This window comes from Notolepis coatsorum, assembly GCF_963971535.1.
Source record: "Notolepis coatsorum genome assembly, chromosome: 8".
Classification (NCBI taxonomy): Eukaryota; Metazoa; Chordata; class Actinopteri; order Aulopiformes; family Paralepididae; genus Notolepis; species Notolepis coatsorum.
Window position 1 is genome coordinate 48,151,308 of NC_140172.1, and position 25,548 is coordinate 48,176,855.

The 25,548-nt window shown below is 42.5% G+C and overlaps 1 protein-coding gene across 1 annotated transcript in view; it reads right to left on the reverse strand.

The window, feature by feature from the left end:
* Positions 1–6,169: 6,169 nt before the first annotated feature.
* LOC311233443 (neurobeachin-like) overlaps positions 6,170–25,548 on the reverse strand; it is a gene marked incomplete at both ends in the record, with an annotated part of 105,726 nt that continues 86,347 nt past the window's right edge. The window contains one exon of the mRNA XM_084320411.1: positions 6,170–6,421. Coding sequence (XP_084176537.1) covers positions 6,170–6,421 — 252 coding nt within the window. The remainder of the gene's footprint in view (positions 6,422–25,548) is intronic.

A 25,548-nucleotide genomic window follows, 5' to 3' on the forward strand; every position in this document is an offset into this window, starting at 1 on the left:
AGATTTGTCAATTTTGTCGCTAACCATGGCTGAGAAATGTGTTGCATTAGAGGAAGAAAAGGCCTCTTTACATACTATGATGAAACGGTCACAAGAAAGTCATCAGTCTGAGATTAATTCTTTAAAAAGTGAATTGGATCAGCACAGTTGCAAATGACTGAGTACAGTCTTGAGGAGAGAGAGAAGATCCACCATGATGAGTGTGAAGGGGCCTCTGCCCTGAAGGAGAAAGTGGAGCATCTCCACGTACAGTTCCATAAAGAGTCAGATAAAGTGAGAGAGGCAGTTAACAAACATCATTGTCTACACAGTGAATTGCAAGCCAAAGATGAGCAAATCAACTGCATCAACGTTCAAATAAGTCAAAGAAAGGAATTACTTGCTGGACTCGGTCAACAGCTGAAGGAGAATGATGCAGCCATTGCCCATGTCATGGATTCTGCCTCAATTGAAAGGCTGAAACATGCTGAAGAGAACAATGGTCTAATAGCACAGTTGGGAAGAATGGAATATGAGCACAGAAGCTCTCTGAGCAGCCGGTTAACTACAACAGCCTGTTAGCAATGGAACTGAGATTTCAGTTTCACAGAATAAATGGAAGACATTACATCTCAAACTCAAGCTGTAACAAAATAAATATGTGACATTTTTGTCCTTGAAGGGGCATTTCTTCATCTTCAAAAAGAGGGTCTGTCCTCGAAGCATGGGAGCTTGGGGCCGCTTCCGAGAACTTTGTTTGGCAGCTAAAAAGGGAGTAGCATTCCCTGAGTCAACTCTGAACAGACTTGTGTCCACCACCAAGGGAGAGTGTTTATCTGTTGTGGTCTCCTTGGGTCTAAAGACCAGGATACCAAGTGGGAGGTGTGCAGCTTTCTATTGTGGTGGTGGAGGTTAGGTGCACTTTAGTCTGTGTTTGTAAATAAGTAATGTTTTTTTTGTGTTGTTTTTTATGCTGTGCGTTTATGTGAATGTTGATTAGTGGTAGTTGAGCTATGGTTATAATTATATTGTCATTTCGGATGTATGGAGGCACTGTATGCTTGGTTAAAGTTGTGAATGGAGGTGTATTCATTTCACATGTGATCCAGGGACGTAGCGAGGAGTGGGCTGTAATTGGTCGAGATACGTCACGTGGTGTCAGTGAAACAGTAAACAAGAAGTTGCGGGGAATTTGACAGCAGCGAAGGGAAACGAGTGAGGACTGGTGAGTGAATGTGTGTAAGCGATTTGTTTTAAGAATGATAGTAGTATTGTGGTAGTTATTGATTGAATGTGTGTTTTGTTTCAAGGTTTGTAACCTGTTGGAGAAAAGAATTAAAACCGTTTTACAACTGAGTGGCATCCTCCTGTCCATCCCTTCACCCCAGCAGCGGGAGTAAAGCTGCACACTGATACAGACCCTTCTTACTCTCTCACCTCTTACAGAATACTGATACAGACCCTTCTTACTCTCTCACCTCTTACAGAATACTGATAAAGATCCTTCTTACTCTCTCACCTCTTACAGAATACTGATACAGATCCTTCTTACTATCTCACCTCTTACAGAATACTGATAAAGATCCTTCTTACTCTCTCACCTCTTACAGAATACTGATACAGACCCTTCTTACTCTCTCACCTCTTACAGAATACTGATAAAGATCCTTCTTACTCTCTCACCTCTTACAGAATACTGATACAGATCCTTCTTACTCTCTCACCTCTTACAGAATACTGATAAAGATCCTTCTTACTCTCTCACCTCTTACACAATACTGATACAGATCCTTCTTACTCTCTCACCTCTTACAGAATACTGATAAAGATCCTTCTTACTCTCTCACCTCTTACAGAATACTGATACAGACCCTTACTCTCTCACCTCTTACAGAATACTGATAAAGATCCTTCTTACTCTCTCACCTCTTACACAATACTGATACAGATCCTTCTTACTCTCTCACCTCTTACAGAATACTGATAAAGATCCTTCTTACTCTCTCACCTCTTACACAATACTGATAAAGATCCTTCTTACTCTCTCACCTCTTACAGAATACTGATACAGACCCTTCTTACTCTCTCACCTCTTACAGAATACTGATACAGATCCTTCTTCACACCATTGCCGCTAAGACATAGATCTAATCTAGGCTATTTGGTGAATGCAGAATGACGTGTTTCTGATTCTGACATACATACACTCTGACTTCTCTGTATACTTCCCTGAAATCTGAGTTGCATGTGTGATGTCACTACCTATCATGGTCCAATACCGGTATGTAGTGAGTTGACTTTAGCTTCAGCAGCACAGAAAGCTGAGTAGATTGACGTGCCTTTAAAGAATATAAGCTGCCCACTTGGAATTCCTGGTAAATATCAATGGATACTTACTGCCAATTTGCATATTCTCCGATCCTTGCATTGTCAATGAGGGTAAAACAGTAGAGATGCTGCAGAGCCATTTACAGTAGATTATTGAAAAATATGGTGGGGATATATATATATATGCAATTAGTTAAAAAAAAAAAAAAAAATATATATATATATATATATATATATATATATATATATATATATATATATATATATATATTTTTTTTTTTTTTAACTAATTGCAGAACCTTTTAAAGTGTGTAAAATACATCTGGAGGGATCTTTAACCTCTTAACTGGCACCCCCAAAAGTGGCAATTTTTAAACTTGAACTTGAGGACTGCATACTTTTTTTGCAAACCAAAATACTATACTTTATACTTATAGCACATGCATCAATCAGCCTGGTCTCTTTTGAAAGAGAACATTCTGAATTTTCTGATACAATTTCTGAGAAAATTCACTTTTAGTGTGAATGAAATAGAGTAACATAGGTCTGAACTTGAATTGTAGAAAAACGTGTTACACACGTTTTTCTGTAGTAGTTGCAATGGCTGAAAAAACACCCTGGGTCCATAGCCTGAAGTCTTGTGTAGTACATGTCCAAGTTTCATAAAAATCCGTTCAGTAATGAGTGATTAGGAGCGATTTTGGTAAAAAGAGACTCGTGCTCGTGACTTTTGACCTAGATCCCTGATTCGCTTACCCCCACCTGGGGTAGCATTGGGAAGCCACACTCATTAGTTACAACCCTGTCCAATAATTTGCGAGATCGCCAAATGATTGACGGAGCTAGAGCATCGGGAGTCGGGAGTGGTATTCGCTAAAGGTCGCCAAAGTGGCGTGTGACGCCGGCGGGCAAATCATCCTTAAAACGTCCCGGGGCCAGGTGGGTCGGTGCCATTAAGAGCAGTAAAAGTGGTTCTTCAGTCGCTATGACTTTCTCCTAACAATGACTTTCACTTTTTACACTGTCGTAATAGATCAGTCTGGGGACAGCAAAGCACCGTCCTTTTACAGACAATCTGCTTACACAGGCCATTCTGCACGTTAGTCCTGCTGAAAATTAATACAGTCTTCCCACTCAAGATCATTAGCCAAAGAACAACTGTAGAGCACTGTGGTGATCAGTAATGAGGCATGCTGGCGAGAACAGTCGTTATCCTTAGGCAATAGGTAGGACAAAGAGGACATTGGGGGGTGGGGGGGGCAGACACTCTGACAGAAGCCCAACCAGTTTTTTTGGACTGTATAACAGTGGGGTACCCAGTGTCTAATATTAGTTCTTCAAACTAAAACGAGTCAAAAAAAGATACTTGAGGGCGACTGAGTGGCGCAGTGGGCAAGGCGCTCGCCACTAACGCAGGAGATGCTGGTATCGAGCCCAGCTCTCTGCGTTGCTACCGGCTTGGCCGGTCGTTCATACTAACACAATTGGCAGTGTTAGAGGTGGGAAAGCCGGTGGGTGGGGATTGGACGTTGTGGACAGCGACTCCTACAGGTCGGTTGGTGCGCCTGTACAGCAGAATCAGGAAGTATCGGGGGCAGCGTGAGCCTCCCACGAGTTACTCCTCGCCACTGAGAGATTGCGCTGTTCAGGTGAAAAGATGCGACAGCTGCCTCCTCGTGTACCGGAGGGGACACGTGATGCAAGGCTTGGTCCTCACTGCAGCCGACCAGTGGGAGGCATTAGTCTAGCAACGTTCGAGACAGGGGAGGGGAGAATTGAAGGGAGAATTGGCGAGGCGAAATTGGGATGGGAGAAAAATTGAAAATAAGGAGAAAAAGTGGATAAAAAAAAATATATATATACTTGATATTTTCGGTGGTTGGGGAACCCATGTGTTCAAATTTGGATTTTGGATTGGGTTAAAAATATCACAATGCTATATTACAACACTATATAAATTCTATATACTATAGAACAACACACACATCTTTAACACAAATTTTATCATATCATACTGTGGACATAATTGTTATTGTGTTGCACCGTAGGCTGGGTAGGCAATGCATGTCAGGCTCTTACTGAACAGTATTGGTATGTACAGTGAATGCACATGTGCTCTTACTCAACCGTGTTGAAAGTTGCTTTATAAATAGGCCTACATGTTTTCTTATAGACAGTTTCACAGGAATTCTGTTGCTGGGGATTGTATCTGTGGATACTGACTTGCACATTATTTGCACAGATTTGCACACACTACACTTGTGCTAGAAATGTATGCTATTCCTTTTTTGTTATTGCTATGCTGCTAATTTGTAAATCGTACACTGTTTTTATTGCTTCTTCTGTGTTGATGATGCTGCTAGGCTGAGGAGTGTGTGTGTGTGTGTGTGTGTGTGTGTGTGTGTGTGTGTGTGTGTGTGTGTGTGTGTGTGTGTGTGTGTGTGTGTGTGTGTGTGTGTGTGTGTGTGTGTGTGTGTGTGTGTGTGTGTGTGTGTGTGTGTGTGTGTGTGTGTGTGTGTGTGTGTGTGTGTGTGTGTGTGTGTGTGTGTGTGTGTGTGTGTGTGTGTGAGCTTGGGCTGAACAATATATTAAACCTACTGGTCACAAAATGACAGAATGCAATAAATCTTGTGTATCAAAGGCTTTGTTCAGACTGCAGGCTTATCTGATTTGTTTCCCCATTCAGATATTTAACTGCCCGCACTATTTATTTGATCAGATCAGATTTGTGTGTCCAGATATCACCAACCTATCTTTGAAATAACATTTGAGTGGCCAGAGCATCCGGACTGTGACACACAGGTTCCGCTTGGAACCTCTAAATGTGTTTATTTTTTTTCGCATTTCATGTGGTTCTTTGCTGTCCAGACTATCTGGACAGCAAAAAAAATCTATCTGGATATAATCTGGACATGCCAAAAATCTGATTTTGGTTGGCAGTCTGAACATAGCTAAAAAGGCTGCCATGATATACTGTAGATAGATACATTGTGATCTGTGTGTTCACAGTATGGATGGACAAAACTCATGAAATGACTATTCGATGGTCACTGGGAACTATTCGAATACTACCGTAATTTTCGCACTATAAGCCGCACCTGAATATAAGCCGCAGCAGCTAAATTGAATGATGTGTACATATATAAGCCGCACTGGACTATAAGCCGCAGGTGTTTGAATGTTTAATTACAGTCTTCCCACCAGCATTGGGTCACAATACTGTCGGACAAATAACAAGAATTAACTCATTTACAAGTTGTATTAAGTTTAGCAAATAAGGGAACAGATAAATAACATTTCAATGCAGTCAAAAAAGCAATATTTAGATTTGTACATTTTCGGGTTTGGTCACGTCGAGTCACATATAAGCCGCACCGTTATATAAGCCGCAGGGTCGAAAAATGGGGGGAAAAGGCGCGGCTTATAGTCCGAAAATTACGGTAATCGAACATCAGGCTTCCACGTTAACGTATGGTTTTATCTTTACTTACTAAAATAGCGAACGTGAGATAATCCAACAAGTGAGCTGGCTGGCTGCTGTCATTGCAGCAGTTAACGCTAGCGGACCAAGCTAGCGTATTACAAAAGCATTAATTCTGAACGTTACATCACTGATGTTTGAAATGTGTGAGCGTAATGAAACAACATGGCAAATGTACAAAACGTTGCTACAATCTATCTTTTCTGTTCTCCCAGCTGTTAACAGACTGTTATGCTACCTGACTAGATAGCAAAATGTAATAGTTAATAGGGCCCCATCTCGATACACTACACAGTGTAGTTGCCAGTAAAAGCAAGTTTTTTGAGACGAATGATATTCGCATTAAAATGTTTATAAAACAACGACATGGCCATCCCTACTTCACAGTGTGTTCTCCTCACCTGCGATCATGTCGTCCACGGAGCTCATCTTGAGCAGGACCTGCTGGATGAGGCCCACCTCGGTGCTGGTTTGCAGGTTGCGGACGCTCTTGCGGAGGATGGCGGTGAACATGCTCCAGATCTCGGCCTGGCAAGTCACCTCGCAGTGGGACAGAAGCTCCACCATGCAGCCGATGCTCTCCGCGTCCTGGATGATGAAGTTCATCTCTAGGTCGAACTCGCCGCCCACCAGCTGCGGAGGAGGAGAGAGGGGATGAGGGGAGAGTGAGAAGAGGGGAAAGAGAGGTTGGGAGGAAGGGAGAGACAGAGAAGGAGATTAGTGTATTGTCAAATGTACACAAGGCAATTCAAGTGTCTTTTATGCATTGTACACATAGTCCCCTGTATACACACAAGGTGAGACTGTAGGAGCACCGCTGTAGAGCCTCAGTATTGCCTTGCTCAAGGACACGTTGGCAGAGATGATGGGCACTGTAGATATAATACCAGTTACCAGAAATAGCATGTTTAAAACAAAGATGTTTAAAAAAAAATCTTCAACACAGCTGTTGTTCCTTTGACTACCCCCCCCCCCTTTCCAGCCCTCACAGCAATACTGTTCTGTTATTATTATTTTTTTTTTTTGGACAGGGAAGCAACAGTTGTGATCGGAGGATGTCCGAAGGAAGCAACAGTTGTGATTGGAGGATCAAGAAAAGACGGGGCTTGAGATAGGTCAATTGCAGTAGATGGAGCGGAGGAGAAAAAGGATGAAAAACCAGAGCGGGAACAAATAAGGAAAAAGGAGGTTGTTGGAGAGAGAGAGGAAAGGGGGAGAGTGTAGGAAGGGAGGCGGGGCTAGAGTATAGGGAGGAGTAGCTAATAAGTGACAGTGGGGGGCGTGGGTTGATTTAGTGGAGTATTTAACCTCTTGGCTGTAAGAGCTCAGGCTGTGATGTATGTTGATAACAGTTTGAAAAGCTTTTCTTCTGCAGGGGCCACTCACAACACAGCACTTCACACTCCCTCATTCACGCTCTCTCTCTCTCTCTCTCTCTCTCTCTCTCTCTCTCTCTCTCTCTCTCTCTCTCTCTCTCTCACTCTCACTATCTCCTCCCTCTAATGTGAGGAGAACAGCACTCTCCAGTGTGAACAACAATCACTCTCAAAACACAACAGGCATAAAATTGCTCCCTCGATTGCCTCTATGGTTAGACTAGTGTATTTCTGGCGTTTTTTTATACGTTTTTGACGACATATGATGTCCTATCTACACAGAAACGCGTTTTTTGGCGTTTTTTTGTGGATACGGCTGAAACGCAAAATTGTGTTTGCGTTTGGAGATACGCAAAAAAAACGCTTCGACAACAGCGTGTAGTCAGCACGCTAGCCGTTGTTGCGAAAACGCCCATGCGCAGTAGATACCATCTGCGTGCCCTTCCTGTGTACAGTGTGTGTGTTTGGGACAGAGCTCCGTGTCCCAAATAGCTTCAGCTACCATGTGTTGTCAAGTTATTGTTATAAGGACCCCAGTCCAAGCTACAACAGTCTGCATTCCCTTAACAATTGTTTGTATTGAGCCGTATTGTATTGTACCCATATGCAATATGTTAAATAAAGTTTACATCCATTCATTCTTCTAGCATTACCGATTGCATGAGCAGCTTCATTCAGACCCTGTTAGCTCAGAGTTCCTCTTTCAACTTAACAAGCATTAAACAAAATGGCCCAGTCATCTATTCACCTTTGTTTAATACACACAGCGTTGTCTCTAATGTTATCTAACTACTGATAGCTCGCGATATCATCAGTTTTGGTGCAGGCTAAGTAGCGTGAGCTAACGTTAGCTTCTAGCCACAATGCTATATTGTTATAATGGCATACTCCATTGACGTTAGCATGCAGCTAACAATGGCTAACAATGCTACCGATCGTTTTTTAGACTAAACTATCTGCTCTTGGTGGTCACTTGTGTTGATGTTAGTTTTGTTTCATCAACAAATGACAGGCAGAACACAGTGAATGTATCCGTTTTGTTTATTGCACTTTTATTAGGCTTTGCTGAAAAAAGAATTGCTGCATTGAGCAAGATGGTGGCGCGGCATAGGCGCCTGGCTTATTGACATTTTCTTTGCTGGAGCTTCCAGGAAGTGTATTGGCACATTCGTTCTGATTGGTTGAAATTGCCTTCATGTTTGCCACCTACTGCCACCTACTGCTTTGGCAGTGTACTACATCAGTGTGCTCTGGTGACAAAAACGAAAAAAAAACGAAAGTGTGACTCGAGGCGCATGACGTCGCGGCGATACGCGGCGATGCGTATAAGAAAACAATACGAAGATGATACGAAAGGTGTAACCTCAGACAAACATAGAGTACACTACACACACACACACATACACAAACATACAGTAGTGTTGTACACACACACACACACACACACACACACACACACACACACACATGCATGCATGTACATACACACACATACAGGGATTTCCCTGGCTTTTTGGAGGATAGGTGCTGTGTCACTGATGAACAGTTTTTAAGGGGTTAAGTGTTTCTTCATTTACATTTAATTGGCTACAAAATGTGCAATAATCTAATTAAATAAATTACAAAATTTGAAAATTAAACTGCTCATAGGCATTATAAAAAATAAAACTCTCCAACCAACGGGTCACAGAGACAAACGATGCACAGCTTTCCAGATGCGTGTACACAACACATAACGTTAATGTTATTAGGAGTTAGGCTATGTACTGCCTAGGAGGCTGTGCTGCCACAGAATGACAGGCAAAGGGGTTTTATTAGGTCGATTATTTAGCTTGAGTTCTGTATTAAAAAACCTTTTTCTCCCCCCCCCCCCTCCATATCATCATCATCATCATCATCATCATCATCATCATCATCATCATCATCATCATCATCATCATCATCATCATTTGTATTTATTTGTACATGGAATTGTTACAGTCCAACAGTACATATAGTTCTCTTAATATGATCCACTAAATTCCATGGCCGAAAGGAACAGGAAAAATATTATTATTATTGTACCTGCCCCTACACACATACAGTACACTGATAGACTGTTCATAGTAGGGCTGCAACTAACGATTATTTTGGTAATCGACTAATCTGTCGATTATTTTTTCGATTAGTCGACTAATCTAACGATTATTTTTGTCATTCGATTAGTCGACTAATCTAACGATTATTTTTGTCACACCCTCAATCTCTGCTTCCTGTGGGCATGGCTCCTTCTCCAATGCATGTTTTACCTCACATGCTCAAGTCTGCACACCTGTGAATGTCACCCTGTTGTCCAGTCCCTTAACAGTTAACTTAACATAACATGATGATCCCATAGCAAATTAAAATAATGACTCATGAAACATTTGAATTTGGATCTTAAGCAACTTTAAATCAAAATGTATTTGAACAATACAACAATCACTCATAACAAGATAAATAAATTAAATAATACAAATTAAAGTGGAAGTGTTTAACAAAAAAATATATATAGCAGACTTCTTAGCTTAACATCCCAGGGAACTAATGGTATAACTGGGGATGTTGTTTGCTCCTGACAAGAGTCTCAAATTCTGGGGTGATGATGGTAGACAAAGCAACTCTGAGGTCATGCTCAATGTCCAATCTGTTCCTCTGCTTTGTCTTCAGCTGGACCAGAGCTGAGAAGAGCTTTTTTTTTTTTACGACTAATCGACGCAAACATTCTGCGTCGACGAGTTTTTATGATCGACGTCGTCGATTATGTCGACTAATCGTTGCAGCCCTAGTTCATAGTGCAATGTTTACCAAACCAAACAAAATGTACATACTTATTTAGCAGAAATGGAAACCTCAACACAATTAAATTAACATAAATACATACAGTTTGTGTATCTATCAGTTCAATTGCATATTTACTGAGGTTCATTCATTTATACACACACACACATTTATCTATATATTTATACAATGTATTATTCTATATTATACTTCTATATACTATACTATTATACTATATAATTGTATTATTTTTATTGTATTATACTATAACTAAATCATACTATGTATACGCTATATTATATTGGTATACAATATTATACAATATTTTAATGTATTATTATTATTATTATTATTATTATTATTATTATTATTATTATTATTCTATGTTAACCCATTCCCTGCCACCACTTTGATCATCTTATACCATTCTCTGCCAGTACTGTAAGTCTATGGAGATGTTCACCTTCTTTGCAGGGCTATAACTTTTTAAATTGTATTGCTAAATTGACATTACTATGGCCCATTCAACATCGATTATATATCGTTCAGGATGTAGGAACGTTTTACTTTTTCATTCACACATTCATACGAAAATACCGTCTAGAGTATAAATATGTTTTTATCGTTTTCTGCAGTATTTCCTAGAACGTGAGATATAGACATAAATGCATATATTAGATTATCAAATGCCGTTTGATACCGATCAATGTTATATTAAAAATTTCAACTGTACATGGTCCTAAACGTTATGACTGATCATCCGCGGGTGAACGGAGGGGGGGTGGGGGGGGTGGGGGTCGTTTATAATTCCGTGACCGACGTTAAATGATTTATGTAGTATGGGTGATATTAGAGCTGCCGCGATTACCGCATTACCGCGGTATCGCTGTTACATCACGGCCACCGCAGAGTAGGCTGAATACCGCATTACCGCTGTTTTTTATAATAATAATAATGAAGTACCCTCCTCTCGTTGGGCTTTCGGCTCTGCAGATATACCCTACTTCTCTATCGAGGTTCCAAGCGACCCTATTGGGTACCAGAAAAGTCACGTGAAACATTGCAGACAACTGATTGGTCAGAAGAGAGACGCGTCACACGTTGGGAGCGTCCTGCAGTTTTTTACATCCTGAATGTCAGCCATTGATCAGAGCTCATCACAATACGGCTAATAACGTTAGCTTTAGCTCCCCGCCGGAGTGGACTACCATCGCTCATCAGGAGTACTAAACGAGACATAATGATTTTACTGTCTGCAACGAATGTTATAATAAAAGCCCTTCGTTCTATACACTTGTCTGATTGAAAACTTTATTAACAGACCGCAGAATGGGACAACTCAGCACGCTCTGAGCAAAGAAAGGAACTGAGATGGTCCGGTAAATACGCTGATGTTATTGAACGTATAACTATATAATGGTAATGCCACAAAACGAATGCCTTTATTATAAAGTAGTAACTTTATAGTAATAATAATAAGAAAGGGTCGGGGGGGTAACCACCCCTGCCCGCGACACCGAGTGAACGGCGCACGACCAGAAGGGAAACTTCGAATCCGTGTTTCACTTTCAATAACTAATGCGTGCTTGCCGAATCCCAAACAATATTCATGCTGCAAAGTCATCCTCTAAAGATCAACATTTAGACTAGAGGCAGGCTATATGCTATAAAAAGTAGACTACTACTACTAAAAAAGAAAATGCATTCAAATTTTTTTTTTTTTTTTGTGCGTGCAGTAATAACCGCGGCGGTAGGAAATATTTTGCAAATCCGTGCGGTAAGGAAAACATCAATACCGCGGCAGCTCTAGGTGATATATAGATCAGAGCAGTTTGTATCGAAAATGATAAAGAAAAACGCTGAAACTCACGGCAGCTACCTCCAAGCGTTGGGCGATCAGAGTGGAGCAAACAGATCCCAGTTATGTGATGTGGATCGATGCGATCCAGTTCCGGTTTGTATAATACTAATATACGCCCAAATCATGTGGATTATTGAGTTATGGCAAAGATCCATATCCACGGTGTGTGTCTTAAGTCCAGGGACGATAAACGAGTGGCCGGACGGAATAGGGAGATGCACCGGGATCACAAGAGATCCACTTCCAGGGCGGTTAGGTGGCGTAGCGGAGATTGCGTTCATCACCAACCCCGGAGCTGTGAGCTGGATTCGCCTGTTCGAATCCAGCTCACAGCTCCGGGGTTGTCACCAGCTTGGCTGGCCGTTCACACTAATACAATTGGCTGTATTAGAGGGTGGGAGAAGCTGGCGGGGTGGGTCTGGGTCGTTGTAAACAGCGACTCCTACAGTTCGGTCGGGGCGCCTGCTAAGCGCGGATAGGACCTGAGTGGGATAGTGTGATCCTTCCACACGCTACGCCCTCTCAGGGAGGATCCGCGCTGCCAGGTGAAAAGAAGCGGTTGATTGGCTGGACGTGTGTCGGAGGAAGCACGTGATAGCCTCCACTCTCCCAGATGATCTGACTGTGGGGGGTAAGTGCGCAGCGACCAGGAAGGGGATTGGGAATTGGCATACGACTAACATTGGGATGGGAGAAAATCGGAGGAAAATGGAGGGGGAAAAAGATAAAAAAAAAAAAAAACAAGAGATCCACTTCCGGTTGCAACTCGCCGATCAGCCACCAGGTGGCAGTATTTAAGCGTTGCAGAGTTGTGCTGAGTCCCGCAGCATATGACAAGGCTCCGTGAGTGAAATATGAATACCATGGCGAAAATATGAAATATTGATCAGAATCACGTCGTACGCCGTTATTGGCAGAATTCGCATGAACTTGAAACCCGTCGTACGACGTTATTGGCGGGAAAATGGTTAAGCTGCTATATACTATATTACTATACTCCTACTAGCCTATACTGTAATGCTATGCTACATATATCTCCCGGTCAATCAACTTGGGCAATGCAAGAAAACTCTTACAAAGTCTTACAATGACAGGGAAAACGCTGACATACACACACACACAGACAGATACGTACACAAACAAACAAACAAACAAACAAACAAACAAACAAACAAACACACAGGGATTATTTGGTCGTATACACACATTGCACTACCCAAGGTATCAGTATAGTATATCTATGGATCAGAGACTGTATATTGTATTTTATGTCTGGGAGGGCAGAGGACGACAGAGCGATTATTAGGTATGAAGATACAGAAGAGCATAAACAGGAATCTAATTTTGGGCTTCAGCGAGCAGGGAAGCAGCACAGTATGTTCTCACAGAATAACAGTTCAGCGCTGGGAGACGACGCTGCCTCTGCCTCTGATAGAGTCATTCGTCTCCCAGCAGTAACCTGGTGACAGACTCATCCTGCTCCACTCATCCTCTTCACTGAGAGGCTAAAGCAAGGATGGATGGATGGATGGATGGATGGATGGATGGACGGACGGACGGACGGACGGACGGATGGATGGATGGATGGATGGATGGATGGATGGATGGATGGATGGATGGATGGATGGATGGATGGATGGATGGATGGATGGATGGATGGATGGATGAACGGACGGATGGATGGATGGATACGGACAGACAGGTGGATGGGAGGGTGGATGGATGGATGGAAAGCTATGCACAGACAATGTGCCACAAGATGAGATAGAAAGAAAAAAGGTAAGCAATCATACTCTTTTCACAGAGAGGTACAACAAACATGAATAACCCCCAACAGCAGGCTTGCGTTCTTGATATCAACTGGGGTTGCACGCACCTCCCGGCGCGTGCACGCGCTCCCGCGCATGCGCATAAATGTCCCCTCGCTTGAGCACAGACTACAGACAGTGCCTAATTGCCTCTACAAATGGAATGTAACACATATCATTCACAAAAAGTTAGGTGTGAATGTATCTGAGAACGTATTTAACACACCTGACGACCGGCGCTATTGAAATTGCAAAGTAGCCCAGGTGGGTACTTATAGCGAGTTGGCGAGTGCAGCGCATTCCTGTGTGCGTGCACACGCTTTGGCTCAAATCTTACCCTGCACGGAGTGCAACCCCAGCCCAACAGTCACGGGTCCACTCTGATCGAGGTGTGATTCCAATCCTACACACAATGGAAATTGCCAGTTGCCCCCTAAATGGAACGGACCAATTTTGAATGTTAGTAGCCGCAGCTGTTTAGCCTTTATCTGTGACTCGTCTGAATGTTTGTTGTGAAAAAGGGGTCTATGGAGCCTGCTGCCTGTATCCAGGAGGTGAAGCGGTGACATGTAGAAATGTGGTCCGTGAATCTCAGGAAGAGAGAGAGACGAAACAGTCTCTTCCCTAACCACTCTAAAAAAGGTCTTCCATCTCCGGTTGTATGTTTGCAGGTGCGTTGGTGAAGACGTTTTGGAAAAAACACCATCTGTTTCTACAAACCATATCCAGTGATCTATCAACGCCAACGTTTCAGTACAAGCCTTTCATCGGGGGCTTTGATACAGACCAGCGGAGATGCAGAAGCAGCGTTCTGGTGTCATCTCTCCAGTGAGAGCAGAGTAGTAACACAGCCACAAGGCCTGTTCTAGCCAGGTGCTGCCGGACCGAGCGAGAATCCACACTTTTCAGTGAAGTGACGTTTGGAGCAGAATGCTCTTCTTCAGACCATCTTAAATAGCCACCATCCTGCAGTACAATTGAAAAGCTGTTTCTCCAATAACAACTCCAGCATTATATTGATAGGTTACCTATTGAAACTATAGGACCAACTCAGTCAGTTGGTCAATTAATTGGACAGTTTGATCTTAGTCTACAAAGACTTTGTTCATTGATTAGTCGTTCTATTTATGCTGATTTAGGCACTAGATTTAAAAAGGTCCTGATTGCATGTGGGAAACATCATTTTAGAAATATGTTAATTGAATCAACTAATCAAGTAATCCACAAATGGGAAAAAGGACAAAAGGACAGCCCTTAAACATGCATCATGTTGTGGGCCCGAGCAGGTCCATTAGGTCCACTGAGAGCTGCAGTATTGAGAGTGGAAGCGGTGGGGCCATAGTTCTTCCCTTGCTTGAGGGGTTGACTGATGTTGCAGTGATTGATCATGGTTAGACGGAGGTCTCTGCCATTAAGATAACACCTGTCCAAGTGCCTCTCTTTTATTTATTTTTAGCAAACTCTCTTCTCTCTTTCTTCCTCTCTCCTTCTCCCTCCTCCCCTTACATGTTTCTCCCTCCATGTCTCTATTTCCTCCATCTCTCTCTCTTTCTCTCTCTCCCTGAAGTGAATTGATCCTGTGCTCTCTCTCTCTCTCTCTCTGAACCCATTAGCAGAGCTTAGACCAAACTGCAGAACGAGGGATGGCATAAAGGGAGGACGAAATTAATTCACCACGTATCGAATGTTCTCCTTTTCCCCTGAGGTTCCCAATTAACAGAGATCAGAGGCTGCTGCATCCTACAACACCTACACAACATCTACACAACATCTATACAACATCTACACAACGTCTACACAACATCTATACAACATCTACACAACATCTACACAACATCTATACAACATCTACACAACATCTACACAACATCTACACAACATTTACACAACATCTATACAACATCTACACAACATCTACACAACATCTACACAACATCTACACAACGTCTACACAACATCTACACAACGTCTATACAACATCTACACAACATCTACACAACATCTACACAACGTCTACACAACGTCTACACAACGTCTATACAACGTCTATACAACGTCTACACAACATCTATACAACGTCTACACAACGTCTACACAACGTCTACACAACATCTACACAACGACTATACAACATCTACTACACAACATCTATACAACATCTACACAACATCTACACAACGACTATACAATATCTATAAACCATCTACACAAACAACCAAAAATCGTCATCTACCCATCTATACAATAACAATATTTATATATATACATCTATACAATATCTATATAAAACACATACAACATCTAGGACATCATCTACACTTCTATAGAATATACATCTACACAACATCTACACAACATCTACACAACGTCTATAAAACATCTACACAACTCCCTACCAACACATACACACATACTGGCACACATTCCTATGTCGTTGCAATATCCACTTCATCAGGTTTGTTCTGCAATTAACAAATAGGATCAAATTCTACAGGTCACTCTGTCAGTTGGTTGGTGGGTCGGTCCAATAAAACGTCCCTATTCTCTAGTGGCCACAGGTTTCGCCCTAGGAGGCTGAACTTTGCCATGGAGGTGTGTGTGCATTTTAATTTTGATTTGATTTGATATTTAAATGTATTTGCATTATACAAGTTAGAAACTATAGATTTACACTATATACTGTAACCTAGAGAGAGAAATCTGTTTCTGTCAACTGCCAGTGTGTCGCTAACAGAACTCTGATGAACCCACTACCCCGGTCTCTCTAGCTAGCTTTAGCCCTACATGGATAACCAAAATATGACTAATACTGTACTACTGCGACTACATCTCCTGCGGCTGCGGTTAGGTAGGTCAGTCTACACCCATAGACTTGAAGTACACCACAGACCACACATTCACAGGGTAGAGAGAGGATGATGCAAACCATGGCAACAAATGAACAAGGGGGGGTGGAGGAGGGCAATAATGAGAGAGAGAGAGAGAGAGAGAGAGAGAGAGAGAGAGAGAGAGAGAGAGAGAGAGAGAGAGAGAGAGAGAGAGAGAGAGAGAGAGAGAGAGAGGGAGGGAGAGAGAGAGAGAGAGAGAGAGAGAGAGAGAGAGAGAGAGAGAGAGAGAGAGAGAGAGAGAGAGAGAGAGAGAGAGAGAGAGAGAGAGGAGAGAGAGAGAGAGAGAGAGAGAGAGAGAGAGAGAGAGAGAGAGAGAGAGAGAGAGAGAGAGAGAGAGAGAGAGAGAGAGAGAAGAGAGAGAGAGAGAGAGAGAGAGAGAGAGAGAGAGAGGAGAGAGAGAGAGAGAGAGAGAGAGAGAGAGAGAGAGAAAGAGAGAGAGATGACCTAGATAAGGAGTTATTCACCACAAAAACACAAATGGCTGGGGAGAATTAACAGTGACATCGGTTGAACCCAATAGATCTACACAGAGACCCTAACTCTAACCCTACTGTAACTACACAGAGACCCTCACCCTAACCACCAGAGACCCTAACTCATCAATAACTTCACAGAGACATCAAGAACTACACAGACAGCAATAAGTACACAGAGACAGCTAGAACTGTACATACATCAAGGAGCCAATGAGTGAGGAGAAAAAGAAAAGAGAGAGAGAGAGAGAGAGAGAGAGAGAGAGAGAGAGAGAGAGAGAGAGAGAGAGAGAGAGAGAGAGAGAGAGAGAGAGAGAGAGTGTGCGTGTGTGTGTGTGTGTGTACGTGTATGAGAAAGTGAGCGAGTAAGTGAGTGACTGTGTTTGTGTGTGAGGAGAGAATCTTCTAACAAAAAAATATATATATTCAAATGAATGATCTGTCTTCCTCTCAACTTCTTGTGTGGGCCTGAATGCACTGCATGATGGATAGGAGACACGCAATGTCACTGGCATTGAGCTGAAGAACGTACCACTAGTAACAACAACAACAACAACAACAACAACAACAACAACAACAACAACAACAACAACAACAACAACTGCATGGCATAATGGCAGAGTTCAGAACCCAACTCGGTCACACGTGATTTGCATTCTAAGCTCTAAAAGCCCTGTTTGGAAATATTTCGGATTTTGATCAACTTGTGGAACCTTGAGACAAGGTTGTATGCAAGCTGTGTAAACTACAGCTGGGCCCCGTTCCCCGTACCTGGTTCAACTAAGTCGATCAAGATGTCATTATCCAGATTCAGTTAACCCGATGTTTGAAGCCGGATTTTCCTGTTCCTCGAAGGTGGATTCAGTCTTGTTAACTCAAGCCAGACTTGAGACCCAGGATAAGTGCGCGTGCCCGCCTCAGCCGAGAAGGCAGCAAGTGTCGAGAGCAGAGATCCTGATTCTCTAGCGGCATTGATTGATTAATTGATTTAAAACTTTAGTAACATATTGCAGTACGGCTCAATCGCCTCGCCGACAAGTTAAATGCGTTATCTATAGGCTAATTTTAAGTCCCTCATTACCTCAATCAATCAGATTATATTTCTTTAAACTTGCCTGCTGGATTGAATAATCAAATGAGATCTTGCTAGCGAAAATAATTAGTTGAACTGTTATACAGAATAACGATACGGCTCTCTTCCCATTGATTGATGTATGGTTGATCTTTTACTTATCTCCACTGTGGTCTAACGGGTTCTTCTTTTGACTTTCACGCAGACGACCGGGGTTCGAAACCCGGTCTTTTCCTTCTTTTTTCGATGTAGGAATAATTCAATTTGGTGCACGTTGAGAGCTATATAAAGAATGACATCCTCAATGCATGTAGATTTATAATATTTTAACTTACAACTAGGCTACTTTGGCGTATAATCATTAATATTATATTCCAAAAAATTATATTGGAAACACGGGGATTCGAACACCGGTCGCTGGGTTGGCAGGATTGAGCACTACCGCTGCTCCACTGTGCCAGATGGGATAAATTCATTGTTTATACATTAATGAACGAGAGACCCGTGTTTAGAATATTCTTTATTTTGAATGAAGTTTTCTCTCTTTATCCTCATTCATTAATGTGACGTCAACGGCTCATTCAATTTCTCAAATCCGTCAAACAGCGCATCTCATCAGACATCTTAATCCCAGTTACAATTAAAATAACCACATAATGTGTACATCGCACCGAGCGAGCGCCACGGTATATATAACGTGCATTATTTAGGACAAAGTGAATTTAGTATCAGCATTTTGGGTCTATTTTACATTTCAAAAACCCCCTCTGGAAGAATGGAGCACAAAAACGTAATTCAGAATGGTATAAAGCAGATCCTAGACTGTGGGAATAATTTCAGGAAACGCGCTGTCACTTTCTTTGCGGGGGCGTGGCTGTGCTTCATCCGGCTAACTTGAACTTAAACCCTGCTTTCGACCAGGCTCAAACTTTTGGATCTGTTGTCATGGTGATTTGGACAATCCAGGTACGGGGAGCCGGAAAGTCCGGCTTAAGTCAGACTTAACCGAAAGTTATCCGGCTAACTCAGTTATCCAGGTACGGGGAACGGGGCCCTGGCCTATGTTCTTTTTTTATGCTAATGCTATTTTGGGAGTTCTAGCGTCAAGAATGTAAGTAGCCTACTTTTCAGGTTTAGCACTTTATTGAAAATCATCCCTCAGGGTCAAACTTGTAGATATTTTAGTAATGAATAGAGACAGAAGCGTTATGCAGGTCCCTAATGGTTTGATTACTATTTCCCGTACATGCACATGTGTATACACAACAACACTCTCAGATGACGTGCACATGTACACAACAGCCAAGATCACACACACACACACACACACACACACACACACACACACACACACACACACACACACACACACACACACACACACACACCACACGCACACACACACACACACACACACACACACACACACACACACACACTAGGGCTGTCAATTAATATTCTATAGTTAAATGAATAAGCAAATTGTAAAAAAGAAAAAGAAAAAAAACATACAGTATTCAACTGTGAACATTTATATTCGATTGTGCTGGAAAAAACTGCCCCTCTCGACTTCTCGTGTGGGCCTGAATACGCTGCATGGCACATTCATTTATTGGAGCTGAAGAACGTGCCAATAACAACAACAACAACAACAACAACAACAACAACAACAACAACAACAACAACAACAACAACAACAACAACAACAACAACAACAACAACAACAACAACAACAGCCGCATGGCATGCTGGCAGAGAGTTCAGAACCCAACTCGGAGGTTATGGGCACTCCGAGCTCAATCTGAAAATCCTGTTTGGAAAAACATTGGATTTTGATCAACTTGTACTGTAAAACCTTGAGACAAGGTTGTATGCAAGCTGTGTAACTACAGCTGGCCTACCTTCTTTTTTATACTAACACTCTTTTGGGAGTTCTAGCATCAAGAATGTAAGTAGCTTTTTTAAATAGCACTTTATTGTAAATCATCCCTCTCAGGGTAAAACTTCTAGATATTGAATAATGAATAGAGACAGAAGCGTCATGCAGGTCTCCAATGGTTTGAGTACTATTTGAAGGGCTGTCTTAAATACTTCGAAGCTTCGAAGCTTCGTTCGATGGCACAAGCTTCGAACATAAAAAAAAATCGAAGTAAAATATATTTTCTTTAAATAATATTTTTTTACTTCGATTTTATGTGTGTGTGTGTGCATGTGTGTGTGTGTGTGTGTGTGTGTGTGTGTGTTGCCTGTTTGAAGGATATCATCCTCAAACACATATACACCTACATGCCTTGTAGAATTCCACACATAAGAAAGAAAGATACTGGGATGAATAAACAAAATAGGAAATAAAATGTAGAAATGCATGCAATACATAAATAAATATGAATCTCTATATATGAAATAGAACATTTAGATAAGGTGCTACTGAGATGTTTTGGTGAGTTCTTTGTTTTTTTGTGGAAGTAGCCCTTCTTAAAAATGCATGAACATTCACTGATAATTGGTCTGTAGTGGAGTCTACAAGGTCTACATTGCCGGACCATGTAGAATCCGGACCTTGTAGACTGACATAATTCTGTGCATAGTTTAGTCTACACAGGCCATATTTCAAATAATCAAAATCTTACTTCATTCATCTTAAACATTCTTGATTTGGGGGATTGGTAGTTCCCATGAAATCTGAAGTTGTTCAAACGACAACAGCGATCCACCTTGAATTAAATCACACAGCCGAGTGAAACCTTGTTGGCTGCGTCACAGTCACGAAAGGGGCTACTTAATTAATTAATCCAATCCACTTTATTTATAGAGCACATTTAAAAACAACAACGTTTACCAAAGTGCTGTACAAGTCCCACAACATAAGATAAAAAAAATGTTAAAAAGAAAATTATAATTAAAAAACTATTTTAATTTTTTTTAAAGCTTCGAATTAAAATCGAAGCTCGGCCCCAAAGCTTCGATTGCCAAAAAAAGCTTTGAAGGTCAGCCCTTGTCTATTTCCCATTTCATGTCAAGGAAAAGATATACCATGTTTAGCACACCTTGCTAGGCGTGTTGCTGTGTATGAATGACCATTCTATATCCTTTTCATTCATTTGATCTCGCTCCGAGAGACAGCCCCTTCTCAATCTAGCACCAGAGAGAGAGAGAGAGAGAGAGAGAGAGAGAGAGAGAGAGAGAGAGAGAGAGAGAGAGAGAGAGAAAGAGAGAGAGAGAGAGAGAGAGAGAGAGAGAGAGAGAGAGAGAGAGAGAGAGAGAGAGAGAGAGAAAGAGAGAGAAAGAGAGAGAGCAAGAGAGAATCCATTATTCTGAATTATCTTTTTCCCCCTTCTTTTTTTCATTTCTCTCCCATCCCAATGTTAGTCGTTATGCCAATTCCCAATCCCCTTCCTGGTCGTTGCGCACCTACCCCCTACCCCCGGTCTGGGAGAGTGGAGGCTATCACATGCTTCCTCCGACACATGTGTAGCCAGCCCACCACTTCTTTTCACCTGGCAGCGCGGACTGTCACTGGGAGAGTGTAACGTGTGGAAGGTCACAGTACCTCTCCTAGATCCTTCCCTTGCTGTGCAGGCGCCCCGACCGAACTGTAGGAGTCGCTGTTTACAACGACCAGGAAGCGTGTATCACTTCCGCAACGGATTTAGTTGGATTTCGGTTTCCGGGTTCGCCTGATTGGCCGCGACAGCCACGTGACGCGCCCCCTATCCACCGCTGCTGCTGCCGCTGCCCTGTGCGCACGGCATGAAGACAGAGCCGCAAATTGAACATGCAGTGAGTCTGCGACGACAACAACCCAATAATCAACACTCGAAACAGCTATTACCAGACAATTACAACAGCAGTGGTGCCTGCTTCGATGCAGACCAGAGAAAGACTTTTGTCTTGTTTACATCAGGTTCATTCATTCATTCATTCTCCTCCCGATGTGTTCGTTCAACTCAGACCAGCCGCTCTATCGGAGATAGGATCACATTGTGTCATGTTTTGTATATGTTTATTATTCCGAATAGATCTACACAGGCTTATAGCCTATAATACGTGACATTTGAAGCAGGCACCACTGCTGTTGTATATAGAGATATGAAGACAATTTTAACTGGGTATAGGAAGGCAGTAATAATAAACACTCAAACAGCTATTACCAGACAATTACAACAGCAGTGGTGCCTGCTTCAAATGTCACATATTATAGGCTATAAGCCTGTGTAGATCTATTTGGAATAATAAACATATACAAAACATGACACGCTGTCATCCTATCTCCGATAGAGCGGCTGGTCTGAGTTGAACGAACACATCGGGAGGAGAATGAATGAATGAATGAACCTGATGTAAACAAGACAAAAGTCTTTCTCTGGTCTGCATCGAAGCAGGCACCACTGCTGTTGTAATTGTCTGGTAATAGCTGTTTCGAGTGTTGATTATTGGGTTGTTGTCGTCGCAGACTCACTGCATGTTCAATTTGCGGCTCTGTCTTCATGCCGTGCGCACAGGGCAGCGGCAGCAGCAGCGGTGGATAGGGGGGCGCGTCACGTGGCCGTCGCGGCCAATCAGGCGAACCCGGAAACCGAAATCCAACTAAATCCGTTGTGGAAGTGATACACGCGACCAGGACCCACCCACGCCGGCTTCCCACCCGCTAACACTGCCAATTGTGTTAGTATGGACGGTCGGCCAAGCCGGAGGCACCACAGCCGGATTCGATCCCACTGGCTCTGTGGTGGTAGACAGACACTTAGTCCACTGCGCTACCCGGCCGCCCCCATTATTCTATATTTATGCTAGTGTAGGTATGTTGATCTTAATTATTATTATTATTTATTTTGTTTACATAATGCGCCTATGTTTGAACCTATGTGGTTTTTCTTTTAGAAGGAATAGTCAAATGTCATTTTTGGTAGCCCTAACACACCACATGCATGTATGCACAAACACACTGGAAGCAACACCCTACACACCTATTCTTTCTCTCTCTCTCCTCTCTCTCTCTCTCTCTCTCTCTCTCTCTCTCTCTCTCACACACACACACACACACACACACACACACACGCACGCACACACACACACACACACACACACACACACACACACACACACACACACACACACATCCTACGCTTGCCACCTGGCAGTAGCTCAGAAGGTAGAGAATTCCTCTGGTGATCCGATTGTTCCCGGTTCGATCACACATCTTACTGAATACTGACACACACACACACATCCTACCGACACACACACACACCCTACTGACACACACACACACATCCTACTGACATACACACGCCCATCCTACTGACATACATACATCCATCCTAGTGACACACACACACATGTTGCCATAATGCCTAAGGATAAAGAGGGTTGGCACTTGGCAGTGGCACACACGCCCCTCAGAGCAACACAAGCAGTGACCTCACTGTCTTGACAACCCCTCGAAGACGTTTGTTTAGGCAACAGCCAGACAGCAATTATGGCTCCCAGTGTGTCAGTGTGTTCCATTCATGGAAAAGAACAGCAAGGACACCAACGGATGAGGGGAGTCGTCCATACGACCATAACCAAGCAGATGCAGAAGTGATCCCTTCTTTCCCACAATCAATATTCCCCTTGACACAATGAAGGGCTTGACAACTAAGAGAGAGACGTGTGTGTGTGTGTGTGTGTGTGTGTGTGTGTGTGTGTGTGTGTGTGTGTGTGTGTGTGTGTGTGTGTGTGTGTGTGTGTGTGTGTGTGTGTGTGTGTGTGTGTGTGTGTGTGTGTGTGTGTGTGTGTGTGTGTGTGTGTGTGTGCGTGCGTGCGTGCGTGCGTGTGTGTGTGTGTGTGTGCTAAAAAATGCAAGGGTAGGACTGGGCGATATAGCCAAATGACTGTTGTGACCAGATCAAGAGAGGCAGAGGCAGAAAATAGTTGACAAAATAAATGAAAACAAATCACAAACACAGCCTTGTATTAACATAAAGATACTCACAAACACAGCATTGTATTAACATAAAGATACTGACAGACACAGCCTTGTATTAACATACATATACTCACAAACACAGCCTTGTAAGATACTCACAAACACGGTCCTTTACTAACATAAAGATACTCACAAATACAGTCCTTAATTAACATAAAGATACCCACAAACAGTCCTTTATTAACATGGAAATACTCACAAACATGGTCCTTTTTTAACATAAAAATGGAACAGAAAAACCATGGTTCTGAACTGAAACAAAACAAAACGAGCCAGTGGAGCAGACACCTGACACCTCCTCTTTAATGTTATCACTCAGGCATTGAGGTATACTGAGACAAGTGGCTTTGATTTCGATTGGCTCTCGCACAACTGTTTAACAGCATTAGTTTGTTCAGGTGCTTTGTTCAAATTACAGTGTGATGTGACATCTTTGGTAAATGGTGCATTTATATAGCACTTTTATCCTAAATTATTATAATTTTCTTTTATATTTTTGTTCCTCACTTTCTCCCATTCACACACAGACGGTGGAGGCAACTTACGCAAGGTGCCAACCTGCTCATCAGGAGCAGTTATGGGTTAAGTGTCTTGCTCAAAGACACTTCTACACGCTGGCCGGGAGGCGTCTATGCCTTCTACAACGCTGTTCGGTTTCCGGGTTCCTCTGATTGGCCACTAAGCCCACGTGGCCCTACGCTAGCACGCCCCCCTTATCGCCGCCAGTTATCGCTTACGCCTGCGCATGAGCCGCGACAAGCCCCTTCAATGACAGAGCTCTCATATTTGCGAATGCATAAACTATATCTTAAATTATGGCTATGTGTCTAATATGGCCGTCGCTTATCAATGACTTGTTTTGTTTACATCAGGGTGAACGCTGTTGCATTCGCAAATATGAGAGCTCTGTCAATTGATAAGCGACGGCCATATTAGACACATAGCCATAATTTAAGATATAGTTTATGCATTCGCAAATATGAGAGCTCTGTCAATTGAAGTGGGTGGTGGCAGCGTAACAGCGTTCACCCTGATGTAAAGTAGCGATTTTTTATTGGTTTGTCATGACAATGTGCAGGGGTAAGGTGGGTTTTATGAGTAAGGCCAAGCAGTAGTCTGACCAGTTTGTTTTGTGATGTTTGTAGCCTTGTTTTTAGGGCCTTTGAGGTGCTTTGGTACCATGAGGTGCAAGCATAGTCGTAGTACCCTTGAATGAGTGCTCCTGTTAAAGTCTTCAAGGTATTCTTGTTTACCAGAGAGGAGATCCGGTACAAGAATCTAGTTCGTTGCTTGACTTTTTTTATTACATTGGTTGTCATTTTGTCACAGGAAAGATTTGCCTCTAAGATGGAACCCAGGTAGGTAATTTCGTCTTTCCTTGTGACAATAATGCCACCCACTGTAACAGAGAAGCCGTTTGTCTTGCTGAGTTTGCTATTTGATCCAAAGAGAATGGATTCTGTTTTACCCAGGTGTAATGATAGTTTTTTATCAGCAAGCCAGGTGCAGATT